The sequence below is a fragment of the Acipenser ruthenus genome, chromosome 16 (assembly GCF_902713425.1).
Source record: "Acipenser ruthenus chromosome 16, fAciRut3.2 maternal haplotype, whole genome shotgun sequence".
In the NCBI taxonomy this organism is placed as follows: domain Eukaryota; kingdom Metazoa; phylum Chordata; class Actinopteri; order Acipenseriformes; family Acipenseridae; genus Acipenser; species Acipenser ruthenus.
This window is the reverse complement of record NC_081204.1, coordinates 2,829,438-2,849,368: the sequence shown is the minus strand read 5'-3', so window position 1 is coordinate 2,849,368 and position 19,931 is coordinate 2,829,438. Positions and strand designations below refer to the sequence as shown.

Below are 19,931 nucleotides of genomic sequence, written 5' to 3'. Positions count from 1 at the left end.
TGGGGAAAAGAAAGACCGAGTCTGCGGAAATATTGGCTACCAACATTCTGTTTGCTGAAGATGGTCATGACGCGTCAAAAATAGTTTTATTTTATGAGTGCTAAACTTTTTGGTTTTCTTCAGAGTAACCCAATCTGTCATGATGTAGCTTGTGCAGTGTGCGTTTCACATAGCAACAAGGCAACTATTTTGTCAGCTCTGGGGAAATAATTCTGACTCCCATCAGCTCACCCTCCCTCCGTCTCTCTCTCTCTCTCTCTCTCTCTCTCTCTCTCTCTCTCTCTCTCTCTCTCTCTCTCTCTCTCTCTCTCTCTCTCCTGGTTTCGTCAGCACTTTTCCATTAATGCCTGTCTGCTCCAGCGAACCTACACTACTGCATGACTTGATGTGGGATGAAAGCCGAGGGAGGGTTTTATCAGTATAATAACCCATAACAGGACCTACGGGCGCTTTTCCCACTCGTGAAGTGAACGGTGATTTGCAAGAAGAAGAAGAAAAAGCGTCTCAGAAATCAATATATAAACTCTCACTTTCTGTACTGTCTAGCAGATAAAGGGCACTTCGAAGCAGCAATAGGTCACCTCTGCTTTCCTATCGGACTTTGCTCACTGCTGCTGGAGTTGTGTAGAACTACACCCTAAAGAGTCTGCAGCATTGAACTACAAGCACAAACATAGACCGCAGTCAAGGCATCCAAGGACGCGGCGAAAGACAGAACTATCTCTTGCAATTAGTGACACTCTCGCAGGACTAAAAACATGAATGGGCAGTGATTTCTTCAAGGCAGCTTCTTCTGTCGCTCTTTTTTCTTCCTTTTTTACACTTACCATACACGATAAAAAAGCAGCACTAGCTACAACAGAATCGACCACACACTACTGATCTGTCTTACAACTGGTATCGGATAGGAGCAAACAGAACGATGCTGGGGAATTCGAGCATCTCGCGTGTGTTTTTTGGTTTCCTCTTTGTCGTTTGGATAACATTTTGTCTGACGTTGGTGGACGTTGCCAGGTCCCAGCAGCCGATTCCCCTGTCTGTGTAAGTCTTAAGTAGTTGAAGTTGTACTCTCAGTAGTTGAATGAATGAGTTTACCTCTTTTTTTTAATAACTTTGAAACACAAAGTGCATCCGGAAAAACATCTAAATTGGTGTTTCAAATAAAATCTAAATGTTTCTGCACAACCATAATGCACGTCTGACACAATAAGGTGTCCTTATTCTCTGTCTCTATTAAATTAATAACACATTTCATTGTATGAAAGGCACAGGTGATTATATTCCTTAATTTAATGTAGACAAAGTGTCACAGTTTGAAATACTATTGCAAACGTTACTGATTTCACTCTGCTTTGCATATGCTTTTTTATTTTTTATTTTAGTGTCAAGTTATGGGCCTCTGCGTTTGGAGGAGAAATCAAATCAATTTCAGCCAAATACTCGGGTTCACAACTTCTACAGAAGGTATGTTCTGATACATTTAATTACATTGAATGACAATGTACCGGTATCTCGAGAATTGTGTGCTTTGTTAAAGACACATTAATCCATATGCGTGTATACTTTGTATCAAGTTCAGGTCGGTCTTTTCCAGATTTTCAAATTTTAAGGCCTAGATTAGAACAGCGTATTATTTAATCTGCTTGTTATTCCAGTAGGTCATTACAAAAGCAGTATGACTTCAGTGTGTTTGAGCAAGATAGACAGAACTGTAGTTTGCTCAGGTGGGCTTTAAATAGTTTATCCAAGTCAGCAAAATTGTGTGTGCCTTCCCTTTGGAAAACACAAGCCTTAAAAAACACAAGGGGCTCATTGCTTTAGCTAGCTGATGACCCCATTGTGAAAGCAACCATTTACTATATACAGTGTGCAAATGTCTGCCTATACATTGCTACAAACTGTACATATTTACACACATCACTACATACTGGGCATGCAGCATTGTGTAGTTCAAGTAAGGAGTTACTTCCTGAAATATGAGCCTACTGCTTTGCATATGCTAAGTTAGAAAAGCTTCTGCTATTTTTTTTATACATTGCACACATTGCAGATGCTAATTTTAGTGTGCCTTTGTTAGGCTTAGAAATATGTACAGTATTTGATTAGAGAGTCGTACTAACAAACAGATATAACCTACAATTCATAAATGTAGCTTTGTGGTACAGCATAGGTTTTTGAAATGCAAAAGTCTGACTGACATACAGTATCTATCTGGCAGGATGTGGTGGACAGTAGCTGGGAAGAAATACCCTAGTATTGTGTTTCATCGCTGCAGTCTCACAATCCCATTATTCCCCGATCACCAGGACCCTGTGCTGGGATGTATTACATCATTACAGATAAGCGGGACGAGCGTGGTTATCTCCCAGTTCAGCTGCACAGCTGGGCAGCATTATGGTGCACTGCACAGACTTGAAAAATGGAACAGTCTGTTAAATTCAAATGAGGGCTGGGAATTTATTGTAAAACCCTTTATAAAAAGTGCATCTTTTCTCATTTAAATTTAAATAGAGGCCATTGTGTTTATAAATTGTAGCACCGTGAAGGGAACCTAGTGAATTGGTATGAATGCTGGCTGTAAATAAGCTAGGACCTGTTAAGGAAGAAGGAAGATATTTGCTGCTGTACATGGTAACACTTTAAAATTAGTGTCTGTAAATGTAATGACCTACTCTATAAACATGTGCTAGTATATTAATATTGCATCCATTGGGTATCTGTTTACTGCACATTCTACACTTATTCATAATCCTATTGAAGACCAAATGAGCACGAATTCACCATAAGCAATTGTTTTGAATAAAGTTCAGGAACAACAAACAATGAATGCTTCTGCAGTACTGTGTATGTAGGGTTGCACGTAGATATTAAGACATGTGGATTTGTGTTTGAGAGAAAACCAATGCATAATTTAGTGTGATCTTTTTGAAGTATGTAAAACCGTTACAGAGTTTGTGAGTAGCACTGAGATCCAGGCTGTCTGATACAGGTCACTAGTAGCTTGATAAGAGTTAATCATTCTCAGCATCCTTCTGAATGGCACAATAGTTTAAGTGGGCTGTGGTCTCAATTGGGAGGGTAACAGGATAATGGGTCCCTTGTGGCAGAGATTTGCTTTTTTATGGCCAAAAAATAAATTAAGAATAGGCTGGGTAGATTAGTACTGATTTAATTGTTTCTTTTCAGGAGTTTATAGTTGAGCAATTCTTGTTTAGGATTGTTGCTGCTAACAACTGAACATTTGTATTTAAATTGAAGATTTGGGGGGTGGGGTGGGGGGGAGGATAAGTATCCATCTATTTACAAAGTGAATAATTTAAGAGGGTAAAATTGTACTTTTTTTAAATTTTATTCATAAGATACACAGGCAAAATATTCAGTTTGGTTAATATATATATATATATATATATATATATATATATATATATATATATATATATATATATATATTTTAAAGCCAATAGTCTTATTATAGATTATAATAATGTATAAAGGAAAATACACAATTCTTTGAATATTAATAATTTTCCTACTAATTTTACCTTGTTAGGAAAAAAAGTTTATTTTTCAAAGCAGAAATATATATATATATATTTTTTACTTTATTTCTAAATATAAGAAACATATATTTAGAAGCTAAATATAAGCTAAAATAAAAATTCGTTCTTTCAATTTACATGACTGAATATCTTTAGCAATGGATTAAGAATGAGATCATAATCTTATATATTAATTAGTTGAACAGTAAATATAAATGTATGCAAACACACTATTGTTTGAGAGTAGAAGAAAAAAGGAAAGGAAAGAATTTGCTACACTGAACGCAATTAAGAGATTTACAAAAAAAGACTTTGCTACACTTATCATTTTTCTGCACTGCATATTTTTAGAAGTGCTTTCTTTTTTATGGCAATTTAAGTCCTTTGTATTTAATATATCACTTAGTATATTCTTTAATTGATTATTTCTTTCCTACATTATTAGCACTTGAAAACAACACAGATACATAAAAATAGGAATTCTCTTTTTTTAAATTTGACACACATACTCCCCGCCCCCAGACTATCCAAATTAGCTCAACAGCCTTCGTCTTATGCCCAAGCGTAAAAGGTTGATGTTGGGAAAGGAAGAAAAGGTTTCATTGGTGGCGTGGCTAATTCATAGAATTTTTACAGCTGTCATGAAGATTTGGCCTCATAAAAGAAACTGTCAACCTCCTGCTGAATGCACATGCTTGCACCACGGAGTAGTTGGCAAACTCTGCTGTGATAACTGCTGTTCTTCTGCTAGAATTTCAATATAAATGAGCTTGCTTTGCTCTGCCCCATCAGACCATTTCCAGGTATGGGAAGTGACAGATTCTGCTCAGTCTCCAGACCCACAAACTCTAGCTCAAACCTTGCGGTGCACGGTACGTTTTGAGAAGGACTGCTTTCCGACAAGTTCCATTGCTGTGCAGAATCTCGCCCACAATAAACACAGAACAAAGCATTGAAATTAAAACATTACTGTTTATGAGGACTCTGTTTAGAAATCAAATTTCATTTTTGCTGTTTTTTTTTATTTTACCGTAGTTTAGCATACAGCAATGGATGGGAAGATTTGTTTTGCTAGTTTGTTTAACCTCAAAATAATACAAGCAAGATAAGATAATGACCCTATGCAGTGGGCCACTAAAATTGTTTCAAAGTATTTATATTTATAATAATAATGCTATTAGAGATTATAATATACATAATATTAAAATAGTAATACTACTACTACTACCACTACTAATAATAATATTTATTTCTTAGCATAAGCCCTTTCCCAGGACGACTTACAGTTGTATACAAAAATACATATCAAGAACTGCAGTACAATTAAGAGCAAGATACAAAATACAATGACTTCACTCCTAAATATTATTATTATTATTATTATTATTATTATTATTATTATTATTATTATTATAATAATAATAATAATAATAATAATAATAATAATAATAATAATAATAATAATAATAATAATAATAATAATAATAGATTACAGAGACTGGATAATATTACCTCAATTTGCTGAAAATTGATGAAATACTAATGTAATGCAGTAGAGAAAAGAAGTTACCTTTCAAACAGATTCTGTTTGAATAAATATGAATAAAGCAAAAGCTGCTCCTGGAGCAACTGCTGTGTAAATTATGACATTTATTAAAGAAAGAGGTGAAAAAAAATCTAAGTCATGTTGGAATTCACCGTGGTTCAAAATACATTGTTTAAACAAGCAAAACAGTAATGTTACACCTGATGCCTTTAGTTTAAAATATTGCAAGATAACAAGTCATTGATGCTAACTGCTGGGGATTCAGGATAACATAAATTCCCAAAATAATTTGCTATCAGTTACTATCATTCTCTCCCTATATTGTGTATAGTATTGTAATATATTATTAGATTTCAATTAGCAGGCTACACTTAAATATATGTGCCTGTTCATGATGTTGATTATGGGGTTTAGTATTTTTTTTAATTGTAATTGATGTTTTTCTTAATCAGAATTCAATACTGCAAAGTAATAGCACGTTTTAGAACAGAAGGACATGTTATGGATTCCATAATGTACTGTAACCATAACTCATTATTTTTATGTTCCAGTCCAGGGCAAGTGCATTTAAACACACCCTCCGAGTTGTGCGAATGCTTCTTTGTGAATTTAAAATAGAGTTTGCACTGGGTTTAATGGGGCGTGTCTGGATAGCAGGTGCTGCTGCATGCATTCAGAACCGTGTGTGTCTGTGTGCTGAACGAATCCACTGTTGCAGAGAAGCAAGGCCCCCCCCCCCCCCCACAATGTATTAAAAAGTAATTTCCTCTCCATATTGGAAAATGCGAGCATTTCAAGGTTAAATGCGCAAGGTCCATGCAGATGCTCAAAAGGCAGACAAGTCCTTCAATAGTTGTATCCTTTGAGAAGCTGGGATTATGGTGATTAACCTGAAAGCATCCACTGATCAATAGTTTCCATTGACAGTCCTTATGCAAATGAACTTACCCATAAAATGCTAAACTAAACAAGTATTTACACTTCAGACAATACAGCGTTAATGTGGTTCAGGAGTTAAAACAATAGACCAGGGCATCTCAAGCTGTTAGTTTACGAAAAGAAAAGAAAAAATAGTAGAATGCAGTGTGTCATTTGTTTTTAGATTACTGGACAGCCCTTGAAACACATGTTTCCTTTCACAAACTTTACCAATACATTAAAACTAATGGCAGAAACGATCCACAACTTCAGGCGGTTTCATAATGTTAACATATGCAAGCATAAAGGCTGTGTTATTAAAACTGTTTGTACAGTATTTTTCAGCTAATACACAAGTCAGGGTTTATTAACATGTGAATTTAATCAGCTTCTATAGATGAACGCTGTCACATTCCTAGACGTGGTGTTTGGCATCCCAGTTTTATTTATACTTGGGCTTTTCTTGATACAGTTTCTCCAGTTACTCATAAACATAGGCATATTCAATGTGTACTGTGCTGTATTGCTTTTCATGCCAGTTTCAATGGCTGTGAGGGGGTCTGCTGTAATAAGGTAATCCACATTATCCAAGCCGCTGGTTTTCGATAAGTACTAAATCTTACAATTGACAGGGGAGACATTAAATACTCAACAATGTGATATTACTGTACATTCTAAGGATGCTTGTCAAATGACTTGGGAAGACTGTGACACCAACATTGAAGATCATAGATAAGAAAACGTCAAACATATATATATGTTACACTATTATTATTATTATTACTTTAAGTCCTTATAAAAGTTGTCCATGGTATTTTTGCAGTTTTACCATGCCTTTCTCATGGTTATACTATGCATTTACCATAGTTTATCCTGGTTTGCCATGTTTATTAATATGCTTTACCATACCTCGCTATGCTTGCCTATGCTTTACCATGCTTTCACTGTGCTTTATTACACTTTGCTACAGGAAACTTTTTTAAGGGTGGACTTGTTAATGATATATAGTGACTTGTTTACCATTGCTTTTTGTGGGATATGACCCATGTGCTAACATATTATTCAGCTATTTGTTAACAGTAATAAACTAAAGCAAAGTGGCCAGTAAAGGGTTAACCAATGGACTAGAATGTAAAAACATCCATATTCCGTATTTAAAAACAGATGGGGACCAGTGTACTGTATGAAAGGCCATGGGCAATCTATGAACAGAATTAGTATTTTACTTACACATACAGTAGCTTGATGTAATCGGGTCAACTGTGTTTAAAAAGGGCATTTCAGTTTGCTGACATCAAAAAGGTAACTCTCAATGGGAATTTTGACAATTACTATTCATGCTGTTGGATTAGCACATTCTCATTTACCTAAACTTCCAGTAAAATAAATATGATTTTCATTTAATAATCCAGAAAGTTACAAACAATTGTCTAAAAAAACCAAAAAAGGTACAAACAAGTTAAATCTTTCTTAAAATGTTTATTTATTAAAGTCCTGATAGCTAATTCAGCTATGTAGACTTCAGGGTGGGCAATATATTATACCCAGGCAACTCTGCTGACAGAGTACATTTGTCAGGAAAAAAAAACCCAAAACAAAACAGAAATCGCTTTTATTTACAGAACGTATAATCAAATGCAGAAGCGATGAGGCAATGATTTAGAATTTGTGCTTGTAAATACCTGGTATTGCCTCCAAGTGAGTGCAAGCAGAGTGATTTGAGTTTTGTGAGACAACCTCGGATAATTATATTAAAAACAATTCCTGCAGAATTGTGCAAGTCCTTTGCAGAAAATAGACTTTCTTCTTCGCAGATTCTTAAGAAAATCCACTGCCGATTTCTGTGGGGACTATATAGTAGTTATTTCATAGCGTTTGAAAGCTTGATGGAAACCATGCTAAATTCCCTGCCAGACAAAACTGCTGAATAATTGCATTCACAATTCTTTTATATCACTGATGTATTCTCTGTCTGTATGCTGTTTGTAAGTGTAACTGTAGCTTTTAACATTTTGATATTGTGGGGTTGAAAGATGCAAGTGCAAAAGCAAAGGGCTTTTGCAAGCAACACACGTCTCCGAGCAGAATGTTAAATCTATCCGCGTGCCATCATCACCTTGGAAGGGAGAAAAATATTCCTTAGGATATCTTGAATTGAAATCTATCCGTATCATAATAGTTCTGCTTTTCTTTAATCATTGTTTTAAGAAAGTAGTTTTTTTTAAAAAAAAATTTTATTTATCACCAGTTGTGAAAGACTTCAGTACAAAATAGCAAACTGTGTAAGATGATATGACACCACTGGATGCAGATAGTCAATTGCTTGCAGCCATAACAGGCAGCTTTTCTCTTACCCATCTACCAGTTTCCATTATCAGTGAGAATTTCTATTACCATTGTATAATAAAATGACAAATGCTGAAGAAAAGTAACTTTCTATTTGGGGTGTTTTAAAGGGATACCTACAGTTTGAAACAAGCATGTGCGCATTGCAAGCTTTTACCAGCTGAACTTCGAGAGACCCTTTTGAGGCCTTAACTGAAAAAGTTATACCAACTGATTCTACACTGGCTGCAGATATCCTCATGATTTTTCATGTAAACGAGAACGGCAGCGAAAAAAACCTTACCATAGGTGGTAGTACTTGACATGTGATGCTACAGAACTGGTAGAGAGAGATCTCGAATAGGAGGTAAACAGAACATTGGTAAAGGAGAAATGAAAGGAACGGGCAATTCCATATAGAAAATATGCAAAGCCAATATTGCCACTGTTTGCTTCTTGCACGACTGTTAGGTAAGTAAAACTTCAGGGATTCAGTCTTGGACATACCCACACTAATTTTTGTTCACTATTTAAGTGCCTTCCTGCAAAGCTGTTGCCCTGTCCACTGGTTCAAAACAAATTCTCCTCTCGCCTTCCCACACTGCTTTTTCAAGCAGATCTTGACTAAAGTATTTATTTAACTTGGATAAAGAACACTTTTATATAGTGTTGGTATGTGCTTATTGTCTGTTTTAGAGAGAGACAACATATAGAACACATACAATATTAATGACCAACAAATGACATTCCGTACACTTTACTTTGTGTGCGTGTATGCAAATCACTTTGGGCTTCATTACCTTGGACAGCTCCATGCAGGTGTTCCTGTTAATGGGGATTGGAGGGTCTGAGTTCTGTATGTTTACCTGCCTCAAAATATATAGTTTTCACCAGCACTGCACATCACTTTCCTCTATGCTGCAATTATGTTTGTTCTGCAATTTTTACGAAACATATTTAAAGACCGACTGGGATGCAGTTTTTCAGGAATTACTTGTCTCCGACTACACTGGTAATTTACAAAGCCAGACTGTTGATCAGTGATGTTGTTTTGACAAAACAACTGCCTGCAACTAGATGTGTCTAATATGTACATATATTCTTAATCTACCTAGTCTCCATTTTTTAAGCTAATATACTTTACATGGTATGATAGTAAACACATGTATACTGTACAATATTAACTGCTACAGCTTTATATATATATATATATATTCATACAGGCTCTTTAGCACTCGCTCTATGTGTGAAGCTTTTAAAAGCTTTGAGGGTCACTGCAAGCTAGATTGTTTCTCCGCACACATGAATTCTGCCTTTAAAATGATGCCCCTAAAATATTGTGCATTTACTAAATATGCATAGGATTACATAAAAAGCAGCAATCAAAAGCCATCATTAGCATATCATTAAATGTATTCGCTGTCTTTCACCCAGCAGCATCATCACTCAATGAAAAGTGGAGCCCAGGTGCTTTGGAATGGTTTTCCACTAAATATACAAGCTCTTTCCTTCCGTGTTCAGTTTTCATCTTGTCGATTTGCTTTGAGCCTCAGGGATCCTCTGTTAATGATCTGATCTAAACATAGCTTTTGAGTTTAAACTGAGAAAGGAGCTAAACTATTATCGTTTATGCAAATAAGTTCTAAGATTTTTTTTTTAATTTTTTTTTTAGCAAAGTAACATCTAAATGTGTTATACAGGATTTGTGCCGAATGTTGAAATCAAGCCATTAATTTTCTGGTTTCTGTTTTTTTTTTTTCATTGTCTAGGCTGCCCTATTCTTTGCAACATTTAATCAATCTGGTTATTACACGTCTGTGCACTAAAGGATGCAATGAGCTCATTTTGAGATACTGCAGGTGTTTATTGCTGTAGTTTCTCCACATCGGCACTTGGTGGCAGAATACGCGAGACCTGGGGAGCAGCTACTGTAGAAGAGTTTCAAAGTGTTACAAGTAAAAAGCCTACTTTCTGTTGCAAGAGTGCAAAACCATTATCTTAGCAAGGATATGCTTGTTTATTCAAAAAAGAAATATGTGCCTTAGATTCACAATGCGCTTTGAAAGGAAAAAAGGGTATATTATGAAAGAAACTGCGATTTATTTGATTTATCTCAGGAAATAGAGCTGCTCTCCGTGTCCTGATTACTCTACAGAGAAGTGAATTATTGTTTTTTATTCAGATGTAGAGTGTATTTATAGTGCCATTTTTATCCTTGGATTTACAGATTTTGAGTGGGTGGTTGAAATCATGGATATAAAATGGCACTCAGTTTGGGCCATTTATCTTCTTTAATCAGCATTTAACATGCGTCCAGTAACCAACTCAAACATGTTGTCATACAATCATGTCCAATTTTATATTATACTAACAGAATTCCTTTCTGTCTGTCTACTGCATTATTCCTTGCAGACCTTGTTGACAGTCATTTTTATTAGTTTTACTTAAAAAAAAAAAAAATCTTTTTAGCAATAAAGCCATCTCTGTAGTTTGTTAACCTTTAAAGAAAATATATTTTTTTAATCAATAGACAAAAAGTTGCCACACACTCTCTGTTTTAAATTGTGGATTTATATTTTCCTAGAATACTTTTTCCCAGCTAAAAGTTAATTGAAATGGCCTCTTAGCAAGCAATACATAACATGTTAAAATAAACTGTTCACATAGCAAAGCACAACATAAAATAAATAAATAAGTTTAGGGTAAGGTACTGATTTTATTTTAACAGTTTGGTAGTTGTAAACTTAGTTCAGACTTCAGTTTAATGTATAATGAAAAAGAAAAATTATTAATAAACTGAAAACTCATTTATGTAAATTGATAGCAATTTACGTTAGTGGCTCGTTCAAAGTAAAGACTGACTAGCATGTTTAAAGTACTGACACAGTGGGATTGCCTCTAAGATGCAGTAAGCCTGTTTTCATTCTAGGCTTGCTCCCTGAGTTGGACTCTTGGGCTCATATTCTGTTCCAAAGTAATAAATTCAAGCACAGGTGATAAATATCACCCTCGCTACCAAACATCATCAGCTTCTATTCGGCTTCACTACTGATCACTGGAGATAAGAACACCGTCAACAGCAGCGCGAATGGAAACCAGCCCAGCTCCTCTGTTATTATCACCTATATATGAATATAGGTCTAATTACATATTCTAATGGGTAGTAATGCTGGTCCTTTGTTTCGCACATATTCTGCAAAGTCACAGTGACTGGGTGGGTGGGGGTAGGGGAATTGCAGCCACCGTAGGTGCTTAAGATAATTGTCACAGTCTCCGTGGAATACATAGTGTACTCTGTACCGTTTTGAGTTTTTATAATGCAACGGTGTTAGTCACAAAAAACAAGACATCTGTTCTGAAGAATGTAACAGACAGTCACTGATTTGAATGAAAAGCTTTCCTACTGTCCAACTGCGCATACGAGTTACAAGGGAGATGCGTAAAGAAACATGTTCTTTTTTTCTAAATATCACTTCGATTTTACAAGTTTGTTGAGACCTCTGCTTAAAAATTTGTTTAATGATTTTATATTTAAAAAAATGTGTTTTTTTAAAACAGACAAGTGTTTATAATTAAGGAAAACCAATGACCATTTATCATTCTTCTTCTCCAGATGCCTCTACCGTGTGTAATGTTGTGTTTCTAGTGTGCCCTGCAGCAGCTTCACACTGCTGAATTGTAATCGTTTACCCCATTGTGTTCCTGCTACACTGGCACGTTTACTCATCATTGCTCTGTTATAGATGTACTGTACACTAATGATATTGATAATTATATCTTTTTTTCCTATTGGCTTTTTTGTACAAATTCCCAGAACACAGTGCATGTTGAAATGAGGCAGTACGGTGTGTGGACATTTAGGACAAATTACCTGCATTTCATTCCCATTTGTATGCAGTCACATTCCACTAATCTTTTAAGTCAATTTAAATTCTTCCATTAATCTGAAGATATGACTTATTAGCTTGCACATGCACTGGTATCTCCATTAGTGTGTGTGTGTGTGTGTGTGTGTGTATATATAATATATATATATTATTTTGTTTGTTTTTTTGTAGGTTTGAGTAGTCACAGACAAAACAATTCCATTCATGTAGTATGTATGCAGCATGATAATCAAATAAATAAATAAATAAATAAATAAAATACATTGGTAAGCCAGCAAAATAGTTCTTGTTCCTCTGTCTATTTTCAATTAAAGGTAAGAATTTACATCTGATTATCTTGTTACTGGTTTTCTTAATTGTAATTGATATGCAATTGATTTCCCCTCTGTTATTTAATCAGAATAAATCCGTATTTTACAGGCAGGATCATCTAAGACAGGTCACAGGCCAGCTTGCTCGTTTCTATTCGAAAGATACCTTCAGTACAATATATCACCGTCACGCTGCAACAGAATGTGGCGATGCATGGGCTCATCTATGATGTCTTCCAATGTGTTCTCATAAAGCATCTTCACAATGATGTGCTGCTACAGTGATGATGTTTAGTGCATTTCCCATACCAAGACAGTGGATGGACTGGGGCTAGGGTTAGGGTACAAAGCTTTTCCTCCATAACCATACGGGAAGATTGCTGTTAAGCTACGTTTAGATTGACTACTCAAAAAAAATAATGAAATTCCTGCCTTAGGGCCATTCTTTCTTGGCAGTTTACAAGATACGTCAAAAACTGTTTAAATCTTCAGACATTTTACATAATTCAAACGAAAAAAAATACTGTAAAATATTGAGTAGTTATTTACAGAGTTCCCAGAACAAGTAAAGATCACCCATTTTGACTAATCCGTTTGAAAGAAGGATTACAAGTTAATTATATTTTCAATTGCTTTTATTTGTAAACCAGCACCCATTATATGGCAGCAGTCAACCAAACAATAGATTGTGCAAAAAAAGAAAGACAAGTAAAACAGAAGGCATCAACAATGACCTCTAATCAGAATAGCTCTTCTGTTTTTAATAATGAGGAATGGGACGGCATTGACTTGAAGTGAAGCAGAACTACTGACATTTACAATACTTATGCTGTGCTTATTGTGTGAAGGACTCTGCCCTGTAGGAGGATCAATCATTCTGTCAGAGAGGACAGACCTTTATTTATTACATAGGGAGGGACTATTTTAAAGAAACGGTTTTTGGTGATGAATAGACATTAGATGCCAATGACTTTGGTGCTATTAATCATGATGTCTTTTTTTAAGTGAGGAAACCGGAGTGTTGTTCAACAAACTTCAGCACAGAGGAAAGGTGTTCATGCCGCAGTGTAATAGTGTAGTTTAAATGCAGATTGGTTGTAGATCAGAATTATACACATACTGTAGTTTGAAGAAGCCAGTTCCGTTGCTCTTCAAATAGAATCAATCAATTTTTATTTTATATAGCGCCTTTCATAGTGGACCACCATCACAAAGCGCTTTACAAGATGCAGTAACAACAAGAAAATCCATAATACTTTAAATACAGAGAAATGCATGATACATGCTATATAGTTTTAAAAAAGGGCCATAAATAGGTATTTAATTGCTATTCAATTGACTATTTGCTGATGTTTAGTTCCATGTTCTTAAACGGTGAATAGATATGTCGTGCATGTATGTGTCTATGATGAAACAGCCATTTGATCTCATGTTTTATATGTATGTTGAGTCTGTTTTTTGAGATCTGGTAGTTTCCTGATACAGGTTAAAAAAAAAAATTACATAAAACAGTTTGTAAAGCAGCTAATACCCTGTTCACAAGATTATTACAGTATGAAAACAGGATTGTGACTGGCAAATGTGCATTACCTAGGTAGTGTAGTAATATTGGTAATGCTACATACCAGTCTTTTGTATGTTTTTTTTTTTTTTTTTTTTTTTTTTAACTGGAGCAGGAAACTACCAAGTCTCAAAAAAATAATGGCAGTCTCTAAATACACACATACATGTCACGTCTCTTGACTGCTTATTAACATGTAACTAAACTTCAGTAAATTATTTAATTGCATATTAATTAAATACATTAATGCCACTCAAAATAAAGCGTTAGTGAAGGAGATTCTGTCCATGAGTTATTGTTTTGTAAGGCACTGTATGCCATGCTGGTGTGAGGATATAAGGGATCACTGTCAGGCTGCAGGTGCAGTATTCCTGACAGATTGAGTCCCGGGCATGTTCTCTCAGTTACAATGTTTATTTGCAAATCTAAACAGCCAGACCACGGTTAGGAGATTATCTGATGAGCTGAGTTATCGGCTGTTCCTTTACCTCCGGCAGTGTGGTTTTTGGTGCAGAAGGTGCTAGTTTCAATCCCTACTTGCATTCCTCGTTCTCCCTCAGGTAATAGGACTTCAAAAATGATTCATGTCGGCTCCTTGCTGTGTTGATTTTTTAAAGGTGTATGACGGTAAGTCCAACTTGTATTGTATAGCAGCTGTGTAGACTAGGAGCCTCAGTTCAGCATTCGGTATTGAAGGAGACAGCAGTAACTCTGCACTGTATATAAAACATATCAGTGTCACACAGTAGCTGAATTTATCATTTAAGAAATATATATATATATTGGCCTGAACATTTAATACATTAATTGTTTTCTCATCTGTGCTGGCAAATACTTTTTTTAAAAATGTATTTAATGTATTTTTTTTAACATGAATCTGCTGCCCATTTATTTATTCCAACTAAACCAAACCTTAATACCCATATCACCCTTTGAACTACAAAACACGTTTCTGTACTGTTTGTTTTGCAATAGGAGGGACATTTTCCTTTTAATTCTGCACTTCACCTTTAGCACAGTGAAGTATCTTATTACACCAGTAGCATACTCCGAGCAACATGCAGCTCATTATGTGTAGAATGCCTCAAAGGACAGTGTTATAATGAGCATGGAGCACACCCCACCAGTATAATGATACAGTTTGTCATTTCTCAGAGTCATTTATCTTAACCCTGTGACTGTTTCATATCTGTCCATGCCATGCATTGCCCTGGGTAGAGACCAGAGCTACATAAAAAAATTAGATTCTCTACTGCATTCCTATATGAGTTGGCTCTGTTCATTATTGGTGATGCTTGGCATATCTTTAACAGACGGGAATCTGGACTTTACACTTAAGTTAACACACCAATGCAACAAGGAATATTTTTATTGATACAGATGTGTAAAAAAAAATTAAAAAAAACACCTCGAACTGCAGCAGGGAGCAGGTTCTGTACCTTTGACCTTTTTTAACGCTTCCAAAAGTGTCGGAGTCCATTAACGCAGGATTTGCTCATTCCCAACCACTGAAGTGTGAAATTTCAAACCCGTCTCTCAAAGGACAAAACTGCACCATATATCAACTAAGCGAATGCTCACCGACCCCCGAAATATCCGAGTCCTGTCTGACCTTGCCTGCCCAACACATCATCCTCAATCAAATCTCAAAACATATTCAACATACCTATGAAATACGAGCTCAAATGGCAGTCTAATGATAGATGCACATTCATGGAATATCTATTCACTGTTTATCAACATCAGCAAATGGTTAATTGCATATTAATTACATACTTATTTATGTCGCTCAAAATAGTTACCTATTTTTCCATTTAACCTCTTTGGATTGTTTTATTATTATTACATGATCATGTAAACATGTATGTTAAGGCTAAGTCACTATAGGGTAAATATATATACAGCGCATGCATTGTTACCATATGTCTTAGTGAGGCTTTTAAATCTTTTAATATGATGTACAAGGTGTAAGGAGCAACCATTGCCTGTAAAGGACAGTAAATTAGTGATTAAAAATACTGCAATCGCATCAAATGTTCTTTATCATTAACGGATTTTAAACTCATAAGCTGACTAATGATATGGGCAAAACATTATAATATAAGCACAATAAATATTTAAAGACGAAGCTGAATATAAATAAATCTAGGAACTTCTGATTTGTAATGCCATTTGAGAATTGTCATTTTTATCATTAATGATAAATGATTAATGATAAAGCTGCGTCCATTCTTGTCAGAAACTCATAAACCTGAAGGAGCAGGGAGATATCAATTATGACTTATGTGATAAATATAAATATATCTAATAGTGACAAAGTTTAAATACCTTGGAGGACATTTAAGATTTGTATTTTAATGATTCCTTAGGTTTAGCGTGATTTTTTAAAATTTGATTTGTTTCATATATTATTCTGAAGATTTAAACAAGTGATACAGCTGAAGTTCGAGGTGTTTTTACGCAGTAGAGGAGGTGTTTTACTCACATGTGCCCTTCACTCTCAGACGGGTCCTGCTGCTGTTTCAGCAGGGATCGGCAGGAAAGACAGTGTTTGGCTACATTATACATTCTCAGCTGGTATCTGCCCATAGTCTGGGGTCCAGGCTTTTAACCTGTGACATTGAAATATGATCTCAGTCAAGAATTTGATGAGCAGCATTAATGTTGCTGAGTCAGGAGCATGCCCCCAGGTGGTTGAGCACTGATACAGAACATTCTCTCTGCTGTGCGTCAGATCATTTTTTGTGAATCCATATTGTTGTAGGGTTCACAGTAGTGGACCAGCCACTTTCAGACAGAAAGCAACAAAAATGCCAGTACCGTATATCCGTTTTTGTAATTTCACATTTGCACTGATTTTTTTACACACACATATTAGTTTCAGAATAATAACGTACTCAGTTCTATGTGGGACTGACAGTTTAACTACTAGCATTGTCATATGACTATTTATTACACTTCTTAAATGGTACCAGTGTTGTATTACTGGAACTTCAGCAGTATGAAGTCCTGCTAGCTATACATTTCAGTTCTGGTTATATCAACCTAATAACATGCTAAGCAGTTATTTATATTTACTTAAGGGTGGATTTAATACATCTATACCTCACAGGGATAAGCTGCTGCTGGATTTTATTAGAGGTTTTTACAGTGCTGGTGAATGTCCTGGATTTCATCAGCTACAGATCCAGTGAATTTCGCAGTGTTGTAAATGCTCTCAAAGGAGGTAGGTTCGTAAGTAGGTATCAACAATTGTTTTTTTTGTTTTTTTAAATAAGCATTTAAACCTTTTGTGTACCTTTTTAAAATGGTTTTAATTTGTGTACTCTGCACACACACATATATATCTATCTATCTATCTATCTATCTATCTATCTATCTATCTATCTATCTATCTATAGATAGATATATATATATATATAGATATAGATAGATATATATATATAGATATATATATATATATATATAGATATATTAATAATTTAAGGGCATGCATTAGGTAATAGTAAAAAGAATAACTCAACATTGTATATGATTTGTTGTGTGGATTGTAGCGCATTAAAACACTTACAGTAATGGACAAACAATGCAAAGCACTCCTATCCCACGCACTCCACTAACAGCTGGAAGCTTTACCAGGAGATCTCAGTCAATTGCAGAACATGAATTCTGTACTTCTCTATATCATAACTAGCATAGAAACTGCCTTAGAAGGATCCCCTTTGATGTCAAGGGTACTGAAATAATCTATATATAGTATTTAGCAACATGTCCCCCCGTAGTACTGAATATTGGCACATGGTTGACTTATATTGGCTACCAGACTAAATATGGATATGGTTAAAAGCCTGAATAATCTTCTCTATTATGTTAAAAATATGGAAATTCATCCAGTAGTTCTAAGGGCAGTGTTAATAAAACATTAGCATGTCAGTGGGTTTCTAGAACTTCAATGCATTTAGGGATGCACTGAGCAATACAGCCTCATGGGTTTTGTGTATGAGTTGGTTGGGCAGTGGGAAAGTACCACTATTTGTACCAGCTTTCATTTATACCTATATTTAATGAAGAAATGGCTGCTCCCACTTTCATGTTAAACGAGACAAACAGGCAGGGATAATGTGTGCACAGCTGAGTCTCTTTGAGCAGCCAGTAGACTTGTTTGCCTTAGTTTGATGCACTATGTATTCTCCTGTGGATGCATTTGTAAATGTTAATGTGTTCTGTGTTTTAATATCATTCCGCATGACATGAATGTGAATTAATGTGTTGGGAGCGGGCAATTAAAATAAAAAAAAAAAGATTTTGTATCTCAGCAATCTAGTAAAATGAATAAATAAATACATAAGCACAGTAAGGATGGCCAAGTAATGATGTAGCCGGGAAGACAGCTCAGCTGACAGATCTCAATCCAGATCTGAACAGCCTCCCCTGCATTTCAGTACTGGACCTCTTTCAAACACAGGCAGGCGACAGGGCTGAATTGTGGGGTTTTATGACCTAACCACTCATTTAACTTATGCAGGGTTCTATCCAAGGTCTTCAGAAGTACAACTTCAGAATGTATTAACACCATTTTCATAATGCATATGGTGCAGCATTGGCACCTAATCTGTCACAAGAATTACGTTTTTGGTTCAAACTTTAGGGAGAAATCAACTAAAATCTGGTCTATTTATCATTCTCCACATGTAACTAAAACGTTAGTAGCTTTCTGTTTTAATATACGTCCATGTAATACACTTTTAACCCTTTCAGTCCTGAATTATTGTTATCGCGTTGAAGAATAGGAACTACTATATTGCATATACATGAGAACAGGACAGCATTTTATTTTTATTTTTTTTACATATATTTATACTGTACTTCAGACTGGGACCCAGGGGACCCGTGAGGTTCCAACGTGATTTCTGACGGCATATGTTGACATACGCCGCGAAGATAAGGAGGGACCTTGAGATCCTGCCAGAAGTGAAAGGGTTAAAAAAGAAAATAACATTGTTTAAAAAGCATCCTGATGTGTTTGTTAAGAAAGTATCCTTGTTGATACCATTTCAGCTTCAATCCGTTTTTTAACTGTATTTAAAAAAATGAATACACCCAGGGGATAGAAATGGAAGTTTGTTGTGTTTAATCCTAAACCTGTCTAAAGTGTTGCCGTGGCATTGCTGAAGCATGGTGTATCTTGGCAATGGCCGATATGAAGTTCACCTCCCCTGTACGGTATCCCTTAATAGATATAAAAGTCACTGTACTGTACATATGTTAAAAGACCTTTCAGGTTTATTTGCCAGCTGTTTTGCTGACTGTGTGGTTTCAAGCATGCGTGGGTCTTGGCAGCCTTCTGCTTGCCATTCAATAAGAAACAGTTCAGCATGGCATTATCCAGCTAAAGCTTTTCTCGTATCGTCATTATAAGACTTGATTTTAAATTCCTTTTAGTTAAAGTTCAGCACCTTAGGCTTAAAGAAAGAGGTATCTTTTACATGGTTAATGGTTGTCTATGAGTGGGCGGGGGGATCAGTAGACCTTGTGAATAAAGAAGCTACTACTGTCGCCGCTTGCTGCTGACACTGTCTTTGCTCATGCTGTGTACACCAGTGGAGTGTGCCAGGACCCCAGCTTACTGCTTAAGCACCATTTCTGATTTGTCACAAGTTGCCTGTGGTGTTCCGCAGGGTTCTATCTTATGTCCTTTGTTGTTTTCACTATATATGCTGCCATTAGGTGATATTATTCACAGGCATGGAATGAATTTCTATTGTTTGGATCCAGGCAATCCTTCTACTGGGGTGCTTTTAGCTGCTTGCCTTGCTGACATCAAGTGTTGGATGTCACAGAGCT

General features: G+C 35.7%; 1 protein-coding gene across 2 annotated transcripts in view; it reads left to right on the top strand.

Moving 5' to 3' along the window:
- Positions 1–334: 334 nt before the first annotated feature.
- LOC117412410 (voltage-dependent calcium channel subunit alpha-2/delta-3-like) overlaps positions 335–19,931 on the top strand; it is a 138,912-nt gene continuing 119,315 nt past the window's right edge. Inside the window, exons 1-2 of one of the 2 annotated variants that reach the window (XM_058988400.1) lie at positions 335–1,041; positions 1,383–1,464. In XM_058988400.1, coding sequence (XP_058844383.1) covers positions 923–1,041; positions 1,383–1,464 — 201 coding nt within the window. In that variant the 5' untranslated portion in view covers positions 335–922. The remainder of the gene's footprint in view (positions 1,042–1,382; positions 1,465–19,931) is intronic. The other variant, XM_058988401.1, reaches the window with a different exon arrangement.